Raw genomic sequence first — 17660 nt, 5'->3', positions numbered from 1 at the left:
CATCATCGCCCCGCACCGCCCCATCATCGCCCCGCACCGCCCCATCATCGCATCGCACCGCCCCATCATCGCATCGCACCGCCCCGTCATCGCCCCGCACCGCCCCATCATCGCCCCGCACCGCCCCATCATCGCCCCGCACCGCCCCATCATCGCATCGCACCGCCCCATCATCGCATCGCACCGCCCCATCATCGCCCCGCACCGCCCCATCATCGCCCCGCACCGCCCCATCATCGCATCGCACCGCCCCATCATCGCATCGCACCGCCCCATCATCGCCCCGCACCGCCCCATCATCGCCCCGCACCGCCCCATCATCGCCCCGCACCGCCCCATCATCGCATCGCACCGCCCCATCATCGCCCCGCACCGCCCCATCATCGCCCCGCACCGCCCCATCATCGCATCGCACCGCCCCATCATCGCATCGCACCGCCCCATCATCGCATCGCACCGCCCCATCATCGCCCCGCACCGCCCCATCATCGCATCGCACCGCCCCATCATGGCATCGCACCGCCCCATCATCGCCCCGCACCGCCCCATCATCGCCCCGCCCGGAGCGCGGCCGCCGCCGGCTGCGAGCGGGCCCGCACGGAGCGGGGCACGGCGGGGACACGGGGCGGGCAGCACACACACCGGGCAGCACACACACACACACCGGGCAGCACACACACACACCGGACAGCACACACACACCGGGCAGCACACACACACACCGGACAGCACACACACACCGGGCAGCACACACACACCGGACAGCACACACACACACACCGGACAGGACACACACACCGGGCAGCACACACACACACACCGGGCAGCACACACACACACACCGGACAGGACACACACACCGGGCAGCACACACACACACACCGGACAGCACACACACACACACCGGACAGCACACACACACACCGGGCAGCACACACACACCGGACAGCACACACACACACCAGACAGCACACACACACACACACCGGGCAGCACACACACACCGGACAGCACACACACACACCGGACAGCACACACACACACACCGGGCAGCACACACACACACACCGGGCAGTACACACACCGGACAGCACACACACACACCGGACAGCACACACACACACACCGGACAGCACACACACACACCGGGCAGCACACACACACACACCGGGCAGCACACACACACCGGGCAGCACACACACACACCGGAGAGCACACACACACACCGGGCAGCACACACACACCGGACAGCACACACACACCGGGCAGCACACACACACCGGACAGCACACACACACACACCGGACAGGACACACACACCGGGCAGCACACACACACACACCGGGCAGCACACACACACACACCGGACAGGACACACACACCGGGCAGCACACACACACACACCGGACAGCACACACACACACACCGGGCAGCACACACACACACCGGACAGCACACACACACACCGGGCAGCACACACACACCGGACAGCACACACACACCAGACAGCACACACACACACACACCGGGCAGCACACACACACACACCGGACAGCACACACACACACACACACACACACACACACCGGGCAGCACACACACACCGGACAGCACACACACACACCGGACAGCACACACACACACACCGGGCAGCACACACACACACACCGGGCAGCACACACACACCGGACAGCACACACACACACCGGGCAGCACACACACACACCGGACAACACACACACACCGGGCAGCACACACACACACACCGGGCAGCACACACACACCGGGCAGCACAGACACACACCGCAGCACACACACACACACCGGGCAGCACACACACACACCGGACAGCACACACACACACCGGGCAGCACACACACGCACACCGGACAGCACACACACACACCGGGCAGCACACACACACCGGACAGCACACACACACACACCGGGCAGCACACACACACCGGACAGCACACACACACACCGGGCAGCACACACACACACCGGACAACACACACACACCGGGCAGCACACACACACACACGGCAGCACACACACACCGGGCAGCACAGACACACACCGGACAGGACACACACACACCGGGCAGCACACACACACACCGGACAGCACACACACACACACACCGGGCAGCACACACACACACCGGGCAGCACACACACGGGACAGCACACACACACACCGGGCAGCACACACACACCGGGCAGCACACACACACCGGACAGCACACACACACACACCGGGCAGCACACACACACCGGACAGCACACACACACACACCGGACAGCACACACACACACCGGACAGCACACACACACACCGGGCAGCACACACACACACCGGGCAGCACACACACACACACCGGGCAGCACACACACACACACCGGGCAGCACACACACACACCGGAGAGCACACACACACACCGGGCAGCACACACACACCGGGCAGCACACACACACACCGGACAGCACACACACACACCGGGCAGCACACACACACACACACCGGGCAGCACACACACACCGGGCAGCACAGACACACACCGGACAGCACACACACACACCGGACAGCACACACACACACCGGGCAGCACACACACACACCGGGCAGCACACACACACCGGGCAGCACACACACACCGGACAGCACACACACACACACCGGACAGCACACACACACACCGGACAGCACACACACACACACCGGGCAGCACACACACACCGGACAGCACACACACACCGGACAGCACACACACACACACCGGACAGCACACACACACACACCGGGCAGGACACACACACACCGGACAGCACACACACACACACCGGGCAGCACACACACACACCGGGCAGCACACACAGACACCGGACAGCACACACACACACACACCGGGCAGCACACACACACACCGGGCAGCACACACACACCGGACAGCACACACACACACCGGACAGCACACACACACACACCGGACAGCACACACACACACCGGGCAGCACACACACACACACCGGGCAGCACACACACACCGGACAGCACACACACACACCGGACAGCACACACACACCGGGCAGCACACACACACACCGGGCAGCACACACACCGGGCAGCACACCGTGACACTCGCCGGTGTGAGTCACGCCGCGGCACCGCATTGTGATAATTGCTAAAAGATTCATGTTAATTATAAAAGTATTAGGGTTTGTATAAACCAGAATACTTAAGTCTGAAATGAAGTATGACACTAAAGAAAAGAAAATATATGATTAAATCATTTTGGTTTAAATCCCCTGTTATGAATATTGCATTTTCTAAATAAGTTGTATCTACTGACAGCTTGCAAAATAAGGCTTTCACACAGCCTAACAGATTCTGCAAAATCAAATTTCCTGCCTTTGTGTAATCAATTGCAGCCTATCCCTAAGACCAGACTTCCCAACTTCTGCCATTCCTTATCTACCAAGAGGGGATGGTTATCTGTGGGACTTGACAAATTGTCTGGAGACTCACATTGTCCAGCGATCCACCGACCACCACTGCTTACCTGGCAGAATTATGACAACAAAACAATAACAATTATTGATGACTACAAGGAAATCATCCTATAAAAAGGAGCTGCAAACCAAAGTTGGGTGGAGCATGGAGTGGGCAGTGGCCCCCATGTATCTCCAGCGCTGCTTGCTCTGGCTGTATAAAATAAAGCAATCTAAATTTTGCTGAATATCGAGACTTTGTTTCTCATGTATAACAGCAGGGATGCGCGGCTGGCAGAACCATTGCTCCAAAACTCGGGGTGCAGCCCCCCCAAGCCTGCCCCCAGGGTCTGACAGATCAAGATCAGGTCAAAAATTATTTTTATTATTGAGAGAAATGACTTTACAATGACTTGAGAGGATTTACAAACAAGCTGTGGGTCTGTTTCTTTTAGTGTTGAGAGAGTAAAGAAACAGTGGGAAGGATTCCACTGACTGATGAATGGAAAAATATATTTGCCTTTACTAACAAGCTGTAGGTTTGCTGATTAATGAAATTGGATATTGGAAGATGAAATTGGATATTGAAAGGTGAAAGAAGCAATGGGGGAAAAAACATGAGTTCCATAATAATTAAAAATTAAAAGGGAGGGTGGTACATTAGAGGGGAATCTCAGGTATCAGGTGTTTCAGGAAGTCTGTGCCTCTCAAGTGCCTCAGCCAGTGGGGTTGGGAAATTGGGATAAAAAGGGAGGCTGAGTCCTCCCAAAATTCAACAGATCCCAGGGGAATACCCCATGGCCTCTCCCTTTATTCAAATAAAGTAAAAGGATTCCTCTGTCTCCTTTTTGGATATAAACCTCTGGTGTTTGTGGATTAATTTTCCTGACATTATCAAAAGTAATAAAACATGTGCAAGGTGCTGAGCATGTTGTGGGTTGTTTTGTGTCCATCAGGAAGTTGCACCACTGCCACCTACAAAGGGAAAGAGGAGCAGGTACCAATGTAAAACAGTGATGTGCACATTACAGAAGAAAAAAACACCCCACTAAGGTCCCAGAGGATGAAAAGCAATGCTAATATTCCACACCAAAGCAAATTTTAATGAATATTCACACATATTAATTACCTGACAGCAACAGCCAACCATTTGGTCCATTTGTATCATGGCTCATTTTTTTCCTGGAAAATGACTGGAGAGAGAAAATTAGAGAAAAAAAAATTTACTTCATTTACCCTCTGAGTTTTTGAGTTGTGGTTCAGAACTATCCAATGTGTCTTTCTGCCAACCATCTGATCACCAGTACTTTAATTCTTGGTTCCTCAAAGTCATTAAGCAGATTTAAATTCCACAAGTTTGTTATTTTGTGGGTGTCCCATCCTGGAAGTTTTCAAGGCCAGGTTTGGAGCAAGGTGGGATAATGGAAGGTGTTCCTGCCTATGGCAGGGGCTTGGAATGAGATGGGATCTCAAGTCCCTTCCAGCCCAAATCAGTCTGGGTTCTAGGACATCAAACCTTCCAGGTTTCTCCCAGAGCACATCCACTCTGAGGCAGAGCATGAGGAGAAGGTGTGTGATCCCTGCCTGGCAGTGCCAGCAGCCAAAAGCATTTCCCAGGGCACCGGCCTGCCCTGGCACTCTGGGCTGAGTCCTGGCTAAAGCAGGATTTGGGGGAGCAGCTGGAATTTGACTTAGGTCCTTTGCAGAGCCACAGAGACACGCCATGGGACAGGAGTGAAACCCCAATATTTTTTCTTGGCTTCCCACTGCCAGAGGGCAGGGATGGATGGGAGACTGGGGAGGAATTGTTCCCTGTGAGGGGGGGCAGGCCCTGGCACAGGGCCCAGAGAAGCTGTGGCTGCCCCTGGATCCCTGGCAGTGTCCAAGGTCATTGTCCATTGGGGTTTGGAGTACCCTGGGACAGTGGAAGGGATGGAATGGGATGGGATGGGATTAATGTCCCTTCCAGCCCAAACCATCCCACGATTCCTTGACCTCCATGATGTCTCCCCGCACCTCCTCACCCTTCCGCCTTTACCCACACTCCGCGGCCGCTATTTAACCCTCGCTGCGGCCTCTGCGCGCTGACACAGCCTGTGCCCATCGCAGCCGATGTTCGTGACCCTCGCAGCCCCTCGCGACCCCTCACGACAGCAGCAGCCTGTCGCGACAGCCGCGATCCTCCGCGCCGGCAGGGGGCGCCGCGCGGCGCTGCGGGCGGGGCGGGAGCGCCCCCCGCCGCCATGGCCCTTCCCGGCATTCCCTACGAGCGGCGGCTGCTCATCATGGCGGACCCCAGGGACAAGGCGCTGCAGGATTACCGCAAGAAGCTGCTGGAGCACAAGGAGATCGATGGCCGCCTCAAGGAGTGTGAGCGCGGGCACGGCGGGCCCTGAGGGGATGGGGGGTGGGCGCCGCTCAGCGCCCCGCGGAGCCCCGGCAGGGAGCGCGGCGCTGCCCGCGCTTCGTCATGGGCCTGGCCGGGCCCGGGAGCGGGAGCGGGGCTGGACGCGGGTGGACGGGGCTGGACGGGGCTGGGTGCCGCTCCCCTCGGGAGGGCTCCGGACGGGCACACAAACACGGAATCATTTCGGTTTGAAAAGAGCTCTGCGATCAGCGACACCAACCTGTGACTGTGAGCAGCTTGTCAATAGACCAGAGCACTGAGTGCAGCCTCCAGGAGTTCCTTGGACACCTCCAGGGATGGAGACTCCACTGTCTTCGTCTTCAGCCTTTTCCTAATGAGTGACCACCCTTTCCGTGAAGAAATTTTCCCTAATAACCAATTTAAACTTACCTTGGACCAATTTGTGGCCATTTCCTCTTGTCCTGTCCCTGTTCCCTGAGAGCAGATCCCAAATCCCCCCCGGCTGTCCCCTCCTGTCAGGGAGTTGTGCAGAGCCAGAAATTCCCCCTGAGCCTCCTTTTCTCCAGGCTGAGCCCCTTCCCAGCTCCCTCAGCCTCTCCTGGTGCTCCAGACCCTTCCCCAGCTCTGTTCCCTTCTCCACATCAGCTCAAGGCTCCTTACTGCTCTCCCAGTCTCACTCTACCTGCAGCTTTGCTCCCATGCTCTTGTGGTGTTAGAGATTACCAAAATCCTGTGTTTCTTTCCTCTTCTAGTAAGGGAACAGCTGAAAGAACTCACCAAGCAGTATGAGAAATCAGAAAATGATCTCAAGGCTTTGCAGAGTGTTGGGCAGGTATGTGAAGGGAACAGGTGTTGGCATCCTGTGCTGCCTTTTGACAGTGAATCTGCCTGGATGTAATCTTCACATCCATTTTTAGCATCAAGAAAGAGAAAGTGGGAACAGTCCAGGTAGAGCAAACAGGGGCTTTGACATCAGGAACTGATGGGTTAGGGGTGGGTTACAGTGTGTCTGGGTCCTGCAATGATAATTTTTCATGAGGTTAATGCTGTATTTACTTTTTTACAGATTGTTGGTGAGGTTCTTAAACAGCTGACAGAGGAGAAGTGTAAGTACACTGAGCTGTTACATTTTCTGAGATTATAAAAGCCATGGAATTGGGTTGAAAAAGACCTTAAAGACCATCTGATTCCACCCCCTGCCATGGGCAGGGACACCTTTCACTCTCCCAGGCTGCTCCAAGCCCTGTCCAGCCTGGCATGCAACAATTGCAGGGATGGAGCAGCCACAAAATAAAAAGTTTTTGCAGTTTAAATCTTGTTAGAGTTATGAAGAAGTAAAGAATTGAATTATTGGTGATCAGATTATTGGCAGAAAAACATTCTGGATAATTCAGAAACACAACTCAGATGGTGAATTGAGTGAATTTGGGTTTTTTCTCTAATTTTCTTTCTGCAGTCATTGTGAAGGCTACAAATGGACCAAGATACGTGGTTGGCTGTCGCCGTCAGGTAATTGATTTGTGTGAATATTCATTAAAATTGGCTTTGCTGTGGAATATTGGCATTGCAGTTCATCCACTGAGTCCTTAGTGGGGTGATTTTTTTCTCCTGTAATGTGCACATCACATATATACTGGTTTTTATACCAGTTTTTTATACTGGTTCTTGCTCCCCTCTCCCTTTGTTGTTTCCTGGTGGAGACAAAATAATCCACAGCATTCCCAAGACCTTGCAGGTGTTTTATTATTTTTGTTGAGTCAAACCTCTGTCCTTGTGCTTGATTTTGAACTCTCTGAAAATGAATTATTACGAAAATTGATAATTGTGTAATGTCACTGTTGCTGTGCTGTGATTGTTGCTGTCATACTGCTGAGTTTTAGATTTAATGTTATTTCATCGTGTATCTTAATTAGGGAATAGTTTGGGTTGGAAGGGACCTTAAAGTCCATCAATCCCACCTCCTGCCATGGCAGGGACACCTTCCACTATCCCAGGCTGCTCCAAGTCCCATCCAGCCTGGCCTTGGACACTCCCAGGGATCCAGGGGCAGCCACAGCTTCTCTGGGCACCCTGTGCCAGGGTCTCACCACCCTCACAGCCAGGAATTTCTTCTCAACATCCCATCTAAACTTACTCTATGTCTGTTTAAAGCCATTATCTTTATCTATATATATATATATATTTTTTTTTTTTTTTTCTTTTCTCCTTCTGGAAAGAAACTGATGTTCATTGCAGAATTTTGGGACAGAAGTAAAATTAATTTCACTCTGGGGCATGTGAGGTAATCTTGATGTTCTGTGTTAAAACAAAGGTGAATCCTAAGGAACAGGCTGTCCTTAGATGAACCAGCACTTTGGAGTTTATTCTTCACTAAAAACCCTCTTTTATCTTAAAAGATCCTTGATTTTCTCCCAGAGGCCAAAAAAAAAAACCAAACCCAAAAAACCCCTGATTGTTTTCAAAATGTCAAAATATCACAGACAAACAATTTCTCCTGGACTAGAAGGACAAGTTTTTGATCAAAGCCCTCGTGGCTGAGCTGCTGCTGCTGCTCAGGAGGGAGGAGAGCAAGGCTGTTCAAGTGGGAGCAAAATTACTTCCCTATCTCAAGTGCATTAGCTAAGAAGGTCAAGTGGTTTCTCTGTTTTTTACTCACTGAAAAATAACTTCACTCTGTTGGGTAGAGTTGAATCTGAGAGAATTCCAAGCTGTTACAAAGTTCTTTGGATAAGGAAGCTGGAAAGTGACCCTAGGGAGGGAGGGGGGACAGCTTGATCCTAAATCCTTCCAGAGGGTCAAGAGATCCTATAAATCCCCCAGGAGATACAATGGGAAACTTGCAACTCTCCTGGAAAAGGGTTGTCAAAATCCTCTTTTAATTCCAGCAAAATTTAGTAGGGTGTACTGCAGTGTGTTTAAAAATCCCATAAAAATGGAATAAGCAGATAAAAGCTGCTGAGGCAAGTGAGGAGACATCTGAGGTGAAAGAAGACTTCAAAGAGGGGAAGAAATTACACAAAAAAATGAATGTTCAACTTTTTGTGAGGGTTCTTTGGTTAGTCTGAAACAGCTGTCCCTGTGTGGAGCAGAGGGGAGGATTAGATCCCACTGGTGCAGTCAGATTGGCAGCAGCAAAATTAAAAATTAATGATGGACTAGAAAAGAGTCTTTGTTTTAAAAGTGATGGAGGTAAGTTAATGACTGATTTGTGTGTCACTCTGAAGCCTTGGTTTTTCTTGTGTGTGATGGAGCAAGGAGTGTAAACTCCAGGTTATCTTGGCTAAAATCAGGGATTGTGTTGGAGTGGGCTTCTAACAGAATTCCTTTTTTTGGGACTAGCTTGACAAGAGTAAGCTGAAGCCAGGGACAAGAGTTGCTCTGGACATGACCACTCTGACTATTATGAGGTAGGATTGTGCTCTTCTCATCATAAAATAGGGGAAAAAGCATTACACAAAGACTTGAATAATCACTTCTGCAATATTTTGTAAACTTTTTCTGCAAAGCAAATGCTTAAGGAAGGACAGTTACTTTGAGGGAAGATTTATGTGTCTGTTTTATATGGTTTAAAAAGAATTTAGTTGTTCTTTAGAAAAATAGTTATACTATTTTCAGCTGTGTTTTAAAACTTTAAGAAAGTTGCTATGTTCGGGGATTTTTCTGTTTTTTCAGCAGGTAAGGTGGGAAGAGAAGAAATAATGTTCATATTATTGTAAAATTTATGGGAATAACTTTATAAATGGGTCTGCACAATAAAAATATCTACTCTTAACTTCTGTTTTGCAGATACTTGCCCAGGGAAGTGGATCCACTGGTTTATAACATGTCTCATGAGGACCCAGGAGATGTTTCCTACTCCGAGATCGGAGGCTTGTCGGAACAAATCCGAGAGTTACGGGAGGTACCCAGTGCCTCACACCCCCCAGACACTGATCACTGCTCTCAGTGCAGCTTTTCAGGGCAAAACCACCTTTCTGATGTTTGATTGCTTGTTCAAGGGTCCTCTCAGATCAGATCAGTGCTTTCCATGATTCATTTAAAGTGCTTGGATTTGGATTAAAATGAAGATAATCCTTTAGAGAGGAGAGTTTAAAGGATCCAAGACCCTTTAGGCTGTGGAGTGCCTTGAAGTCAAGTGGGAGGGCCAGGAAGCAGACTGGAATTTTGCTCAAATACTGCCAGGATTGCTCTGGGGAATGGAATTAGGACAGCAGGGATGTGATTTGAGCAAAGAACATTGAGAGGAATCAGCAATTGCAGAGCCAGGGCAGGGGAGTGGATAGATCCATAGGATCTCTGCCATTTTCTTGTTAAACTGTTTCTCACACAGAAATGCTGCCAATAAATAAGAATGCAGATACATGAGAAACAGGCAGGTGCATCATTACCTGGTTTAAACCTCAGAGACTCAGTTTGTTCTCTGTCCCTTCACAGGTCATTGAACTGCCACTTACAAACCCAGAGTTATTCCAGCGTGTGGGAATTATCCCTCCCAAAGGCTGCCTGCTGTACGGCCCCCCTGGTGAGTCCCAGCAGAGGCCAAACTAGTGTTTGGTTGCAGCTTTCAGGCTGGCAAGAGCCTTCTTTGTTTCTCCTTCTTTCCCTTTTTTTTATTTTTTCCTTTCCTTTTTTCTTTTTCATTTTTCTATTTTCTTTCTTCTCTTTTTCATTTTTCCTTTCCTCCCTCTGTCCTCTCCCTCTCTCCTCCCTCCCTCCTCTCTCTCTCCTCTCTTCTCTTTTTCCTTTATCTCATCTTTGTTTTTTCCTTTCTCTTTTTTATTTCCCATTTTTCCTTTACTTTTCCTTTCCCTATTTTATTTTACTTTCTCCTTTTTCTCCCTCTTCCTTTCCCTTTCCCCTTTTATCTCCTCTCCTCCCTAAGTCACTGGCAGGCAGTGTTGAGTTAGTAATTAAACAGCTTCAATCTCTTGTCTGTCCAGGTACAGGAAAAACCCTTTTGGCCAGAGCAGTTGCCAGCCAGCTGGATTGCAACTTCCTCAAGGTGTGTAATGGCTCTGCCCCCACACACTGGGTGTGTTTGCTCTCCAGTCTCCTCATCCACACCCCCTGTCCCTCCCTAGGTGGTGTCCAGCTCCATAGTGGACAAATACATCGGTGAGAGCGCTCGGCTGATCCGAGAGATGTTCAACTACGCCCGGGATCACCAGCCCTGCATCATTTTCATGGATGAGATCGATGCTATTGGTGAGGCTCGTGGCCTGGGGGTGCCTGGGCTCTCCTTTTAAGGCTGGAGTCAGCTCTAAAGCCAATCCCCCCTGTTTAAAAGGCAAAAATCAAGTAGCAGAACTGATGGGTTTGTGTGCTGCAGGTGGGCGCCGCTTTTCCGAAGGCACATCAGCTGACAGAGAAATACAGAGGACTCTGATGGAGGTGAGTGTCCAATTCCTGCCTGGCCTGAACAGCCACATTAAATAATAATACAGCTGTCAATTGTTACCTGGGATCTGGCTTTGCAGAACCTTTTCTGGGTTAGTAATCTTAAACTAGAACTGAGTAAGTGCTGCTTTTACAAATGGCAGCTGCACATCCTGGTAACTCAGCCATGAGTTCAGTGGAGACTAATTGAATCTTCTAAATTGCTGAGATGATTTGGGATATTTTCCTTTGCTGACTGCTGGTCCCTGCATCTTTGAAAGTTTGGAGAACCCCCCCTTTCTGTCTCTTAGTCCCAAAGACACCCAGTCTATAACATCTTTGGGCTGTTGTAATTGGATTTTCAAAGCTAGGAGGAGCACTTGTATTTCTTTGTTTCTGTAGTAATTGCTTTGATAAACTGGGTTGTGTGAAGAGAATATTAAAACCACTGGTGACAATTAGGAATTCTGAAGCTAATGGGAGCCCTCCTTGGCTTGTGTTTGCAAACAGTTTGCCTGATTCAAAAGAATGTGTCTGCCTTCCATAGAGAATGAAATTACTGTGATCAAAGAGCAAGTACTTTGAGTGTTCACAATGAAATGCCTTCCTGTGTGTGGATTAGTATTCCAGAAGCTGTTCTTCAAGTCTAATTGGAATGTCCTGGCCTTGGTGCACTACAATCCAAATGTGTGAGGCAGCCATTGGCTCCTTTAGTCCTTGCAATATTTTCTTTGCCTCATTGTTTTAGTCAAGTGTTTCATGTTTGAGCTCAGCTTTGCTCATTGTCTTTTTCTCTGGGCAAAGCATTTTCAGTGTCTCTCTTCAGCCCTTCGTTGCTTGGGATGGAATATTCAGAGAGCTCAAGGACTTGTAGGTTTTAGTTTTTTTTTTTTACATGAGAGCTTTTCATCTTGCTGAAGAATACTTAGGCAGGAAAACAAATCAGACTGGGAATGTTTGGGGTTATTTCAAACCAAACTTCTGTTCCCTGTTAGCTGTTGAATCAGATGGATGGATTTGACACTCTGCACAGAGTTAAAATGATCATGGCTACCAACAGACCTGACACCCTGGATCCTGCCCTGCTGCGGCCTGGAAGGCTGGACAGAAAAATCCGTGAGTTTCTGCTTCCCTGAGGCTGGAAGGAGGATGGAATCCATGGGAGCTGTGGGTTTCTGCTTTGATTGAAGCTGTCATTCTTTCTAGATATCGATCTACCAAATGAACAAGCCAGATTAGATATTTTGAAGATTCATGCAGGTCCTATCACCAAACATGGTGAGATAGGTGAGTAGAAGTTGCCTGGATGTCATTCTTACTGCTGGTTGTAGAGAAGGGAAGAGGGTGAGTTGTTACAGTGATTCTGACTGCCCACACAACTTCCCCTCTTGGAATTCTACTTGTTTTATTTTTTAATGCATCCTGATTGAACTGTTATTAAGTCTTTGCAAAGGAAAACTGAATATAAACCCTTGGAGCCCTGCTGGAAACTGGAAAATCAGTGTGGTTCTCATCAGGCAGTTTCCTGTTTCTAATGCAATGGCTTAGTGCAAGTATAGAGTGTTTTCATTCATCCCTCAATGAAAGAAATATTGTTCATGAAGAAGTCTGAAAACAACAATCTTTAAAAGTCAGGGAGAAACCTTGGAGTTTGCAGATGGCATAAGCAAAATTGTGTGTGTGGTGGTGAGATTGTTCTCTCAGGCGTGTAAGAGAAGAATAGGATAAAACGAGGAGGGTTTATTTAAGGACTGTGTTACTCTGAGCTGCCCAGAGTCCTGCTTTCACAGTGACTCCTCCCAGCTTTCCTGGAGGAAACTGGGGCTGGGATTTGCCTTTTAAGCAGCACTGGCTGCCTGGGAGTGCAGCAGTGCCCCAGGGCCCCGTGCCACCCCCACCCCCTCCGTGCTGACAGCAGCGATTCCTGCATCCCCTGGAGCTGATCCCAGGCACCATCTGGCTGCATCAACAGCTGCAGCTCAGCTCAGGGACAGCAGGAGTCAGCTGGGGGAGGGCCAGGGGTGGGCATTGCTTTTCTTAGCAGCAGGGTTGGCTTAAACCTGCACGTGACTGCAGGCTGTGAGAGAGGAGGAGCTCCAGACAAATCATGAACCTGAGGTAGAGTTCTTTGAGAGAAACTTTCTACAAGGCATGGAATGACAGCACAAGGGGGAATGGCTTCCCACTGCCAGAGGACAGGGACATATGGGATATTGGGAAGAAACTCTTCTCTGTGAGGACAGTGAGGCCCTGGCTCAGTTTTCCCAGAGCAGCTGTGGCTGCCCCTGGATCCCTGGAAGTGTCCCAGGCCAGGTTGGATGAGGCTTGGAGCAAGTGGAAGGTGTTCCTGGCCAGGGCAGGGCTTAGAAGGAGATGAACTTTAAGGTCTCTTCCAACCCAAACCACTGTGGGATTCTGGAATTCTACTTCATCCTGTTCTCCTGTCTTTGGCACTGGAGTGGAGCAGGGTGGGATCATCCCTCTGCCATTCAGCAAGGTGAGAGGTCAGGTCCTTGTTAAATTCCTGCATGTGATGTGGAAAAACTGTGATGCTGAGCTTTGATACCCCAAAAGGAAGGCCTGAGCTTAGCAGCAGGGTGAGGTGGAAATTGGATTAAAATCCAAAGATAAGGATTTGCTCATGAGATTCTCCTGCTTCAATCCAGGTGTCTAAAAAAACCCTAAAATCTCAAACCTTGCACTGTTCAACCATGTTCATTCCCCTCACTTATGTTTTTTAACTTCCCAATTATGAAAAGAATTTTTTATATTACGTTGTACTATGTGGAATTAAAATACAGCTGAAGAACTTCTCATGTTTAGGAGCTTTTGGATTCTTGAGATGAAAACATTCAATTCAAATGTTTTGAATTTTATACAGATGGGAAAGTGAAAAGTTTTCCAAGGAGTTGATAATTTTAATAAACAGCCTTGCAAAAATCAGAACTTGCTGGAGGCTCAGCAGTGGTTTAGAAATTGATTTACTGAATTATAACCATGGCCACTCTTTTAGTAAATATATGTGCATAAAATATCAGGCTTAATATGTTAAGACACTAAGTGCCTTTATTAGATGGAGTGTTGGAAGTGGAAAGGGACTGAGTTATGACCACTTGGAGATAAGTTTTCTGGGTTTTTACAGCATTTAAATGATAAGAACATTGCTTTGATGGAGCTTTTGCACTTCACGTTGATTCTTGTAACCACAAGTTGGTAACTTTGGGATTTAATTATATAACATGAGCTTTTGGCTGCCACACACTTGTGTTTTAATGGAAGGGCTGATACAGCTGCTGATTCCAGCTAATTTATCAGCCCAGTGGGCAGCTCTCTGCTTGCACTGAAATCCAAGTTTGGGAGCTGGATCTGTACTTTATTGGCATCCCTAGCTGGAAGGGTGATTTATTGCAGTTTTATGAACATTGGTGTTTTATGAACAGATTATGAAGCAATTGTGAAGCTCTCAGATGGCTTCAACGGAGCAGACTTGAGAAACGTCTGTACTGAAGCAGGTAATTCCTTAACTCTTCCTTTGGATGTGCTAAATCTTGGATAATGCTGAATCTTGGAGCTGTTCCTCAGTGGATTAAACCCAGGAGCTCAAAAATGTTCTGCTGGAACATTTCAGTCGAGCTGATCTGAGCCAGCCACTTGCTGGCTGATCATGATGTGTCCCATTAGAAGCAGATCCATTGCAGAAACAGGGATTGTACCCATTTTTCTTTTTTGGAGAGAATTCAGGGCTCTTGGTACCTTTTTGCCTGCAGAGTTGATGCTGTTTTATGCTTTTTTCACACAAAAATTTGTGCACTCAGGGTTTGCCTGCATGGACAGGCTGAGTAACACAGCAAATGCACATTCAGAGTTTAAACAAGTTTTGGTTTTACTAATCCCCTAGTTCAGAAAGGTAAATTCCCTCTTGCCAACATCCAAGACATGGGAAAGTCATGTAGATAGTGTAAGCTAGATCAGTTTTCATTTGAATTTGAGTGAAATTTTGTGTTCTGTCTTTACACTGTTAAATCCTCCCTCCCAGGGATGTTTGCTATCCGTGCTGATCATGACTTCGTAGTTCAGGAAGATTTCATGAAAGCTGTCAGGAAAGTGGCTGATTCCAAGAAGCTGGAGTCCAAGCTTGACTACAAACCTGTGTAAATTAACCATAGAATTTGTGATTGATTGTACACATCCTACTGGGTTAATGCATAAAAAAAACAAAAAAGGAGAGAAATAATGTACCTCTTGATTATCATTGTAAGGTGTTTGTGTAGCATGTAGCTAGTAATTTTGGGAATGCTAGTTGCAAGTTGGCTACAGGAGTGTGTTTTCTGTACAATTCTGAAATGCAATGTTTATTACAGCCCAGGCTCAGTAAAAATGGGTGGAGATGTGTTGTTCTCTTAGCAATTATGGTGGGAATTTATAAACATGCCTGAAGGGATTCACAAACAGAAGAAAAGTCAGTTTATTTCTTGGCTTTTTGTATATCAGTAAATCTCCTTTCCCCAAACAGTTTATGAATAAAACCTGTTTAAATCTGTTTATCCTGGTGGACTTTGTGTGTAGCTCTCCCAGAGAGGTGAATTTTGTGAAGTCTTCTGATTTACCTTATTTCCAGAATTCAGCAGCAAATGACTGTGTCAAGAGGCCAAAGGCACCAGGCTTGTAGCAGCCACAGAGTGGCCACAGGAGCAGGGCACCTCCAGCCCTGGGGTCATCTCTGGGCCCTTCATGGAAAGATTTACCTGAGCTGGTGTTTATTTATTACAAGAAGTCAACAAGGTGGTGGTGGTTTTAAGGGCATCTGCTTCATTTTTATTTTCCAAGCAGTTCCACCCCAAGGGGTGCACACAGATCCACTGCACTGTGCAGCTCACCTGAATGTTGAACTGGAACAGCAATGCTCTAAATTGCACTTCTGGCTACTTCTAATTATCCTAATTGGATTACTCTGGGCCTGCTTAGCTGACAGGCAAGTACATTAGATTAGCTCTTGACTTCCCAGGAAACACACAGCATCTCCCTGGCAATTCTAACAGCTGCAGTTTTATTTCCTTTCCCATCACAGATAAAACAGATGGTATAAGGTGGAGAACAGTTCAAACAGGACAGGCAACAATATTTCCCTGTTTATATGGCTGTTACAGACCTTTCTCCCTGTTGAGGCTGTGTTAGAAATGTAAAGATGCAAATCTCAGGTTTAGTTTTAACACCCTTTTGAGTGCAGCTTGTAAAACCATGTGCCTGGAACAATGAGAACATGAAATAAAATCCATTTCTGAGCAGAACAGTGATGTAAACAGCGAGCTGAGCCTCTGGCTGAGGGAATGGTTTCTGGAGGTTGATTGGAGGTTTCTCAAAGTTTTATTTAGTAAAAATAGCAGAAAGGTGAAAAAATAAAAATTGAAATTCTAAAGTTCCAGGGCTAGTGTTTCCAAAAGGACACTTCCAATTTTATTTAAGCAACCAACCCATTTTGGTTGACTTTGCTGGCTTTGACTAAGCTTCCCTCAGAAATTCCAGTGACACCAGTGTAGAATTTTGGTTCACCAAAAAGCAGAGGAATGAAAAACTGCAGCTTAAAGTGGAACCTCATAGAATCTAAAATAGTTTGGGTTGGAAGGGAGCTTAAGGACCATCCCATTCCAACCTCCTGCCATGGCAGGGACACCTTCCACTGTCCCAGGCTGTTCCAAACCCCAAAATCCAGCTTGGCCTTGGACACTTCCAGGGATCTAGGGGCAGCCACAGCTTCTCTGGGAATTCTATTCCAGGGCCTCACCATCTTTAAAGCCAGGAATTCCAGTTATTCCCACTATCCCATTCAGTGAAGCCATTCCCTGTGTCCTGTCCCCCCATCCCTTGTCCTCAGGCCCTCTCCAGCTCTCCCGGACTTCTCAAAAAGCAGAAAAACAGGTTCTTGCCCCAACACTGAAGTGTTTGAGGGCATCACTCACACAAAGAGGAGCCGACTGCAGATCCCAGAGTCATTTAGGCTGGAAAAGACCTCTGGGATCATCGAGTCCAACCTGTGACTGATTCCCCGCCCAGAGCACCGAGCGGACTCCCGCACCTCCCTGGGCAGTGCAGACATGACCCGCTGGGCGTTTTCAGCTCCAAGGGGAGGCAGCAGCGCATTCCCATGGGCGGCAGAGCCAAGATGGAAGCGGCCGTGTGAGGAGAAGGAGCCCTCGGGAATGTCAAGGGACGGCGATAGGGAGCGTTAATGGCCGCGCCGTGGCGTGAGGGCTCCGAGCAGGCCCTGCTCACCGTTACCCGAAACTTCGGGCTGCAGCAGCTCCGCACTGCGAGCTGCGAGCGGCCGCATTAACCGAACCGCGGCCGCAGCCGGCCGTGAGGGGAGGGCACAGCGCTGAGGGCGGAGCGGGGCGGGGGCCGGGGGAGCGGGACCCGGGGGCGGGCG

General features: G+C 48.8%; 1 protein-coding gene across 1 annotated transcript; it reads left to right on the top strand.

Moving 5' to 3' along the window:
* The first annotated feature begins 5717 nt into the window (after positions 1-5717).
* Positions 5718-15778, top strand: PSMC6 (proteasome 26S subunit, ATPase 6). The gene is made up of 14 exons (XM_056493642.1): positions 5718-5862; positions 6613-6692; positions 6927-6966; positions 7317-7369; positions 9200-9267; positions 9647-9761; positions 10295-10382; positions 10801-10862; positions 10942-11065; positions 11190-11251; positions 12232-12352; positions 12443-12523; positions 14677-14748; positions 15273-15778. Exons 1-14 carry the CDS (start codon positions 5736-5738, stop codon positions 15389-15391), a joined length of 1212 nt encoding a protein of 403 aa, XP_056349617.1. The 5' UTR covers positions 5718-5735; the 3' UTR covers positions 15392-15778.
* The last annotated feature ends 1882 nt before the right edge of the window (positions 15779-17660 follow it).

This window comes from Oenanthe melanoleuca, chromosome 5, assembly GCF_029582105.1.
Source record: "Oenanthe melanoleuca isolate GR-GAL-2019-014 chromosome 5, OMel1.0, whole genome shotgun sequence".
Taxonomy (NCBI): Eukaryota; Metazoa; Chordata; class Aves; order Passeriformes; family Muscicapidae; genus Oenanthe; species Oenanthe melanoleuca.
The sequence above is the reverse complement of the archived record's forward strand: the minus strand, read 5'-3'. Positions and strand labels throughout refer to the sequence as shown.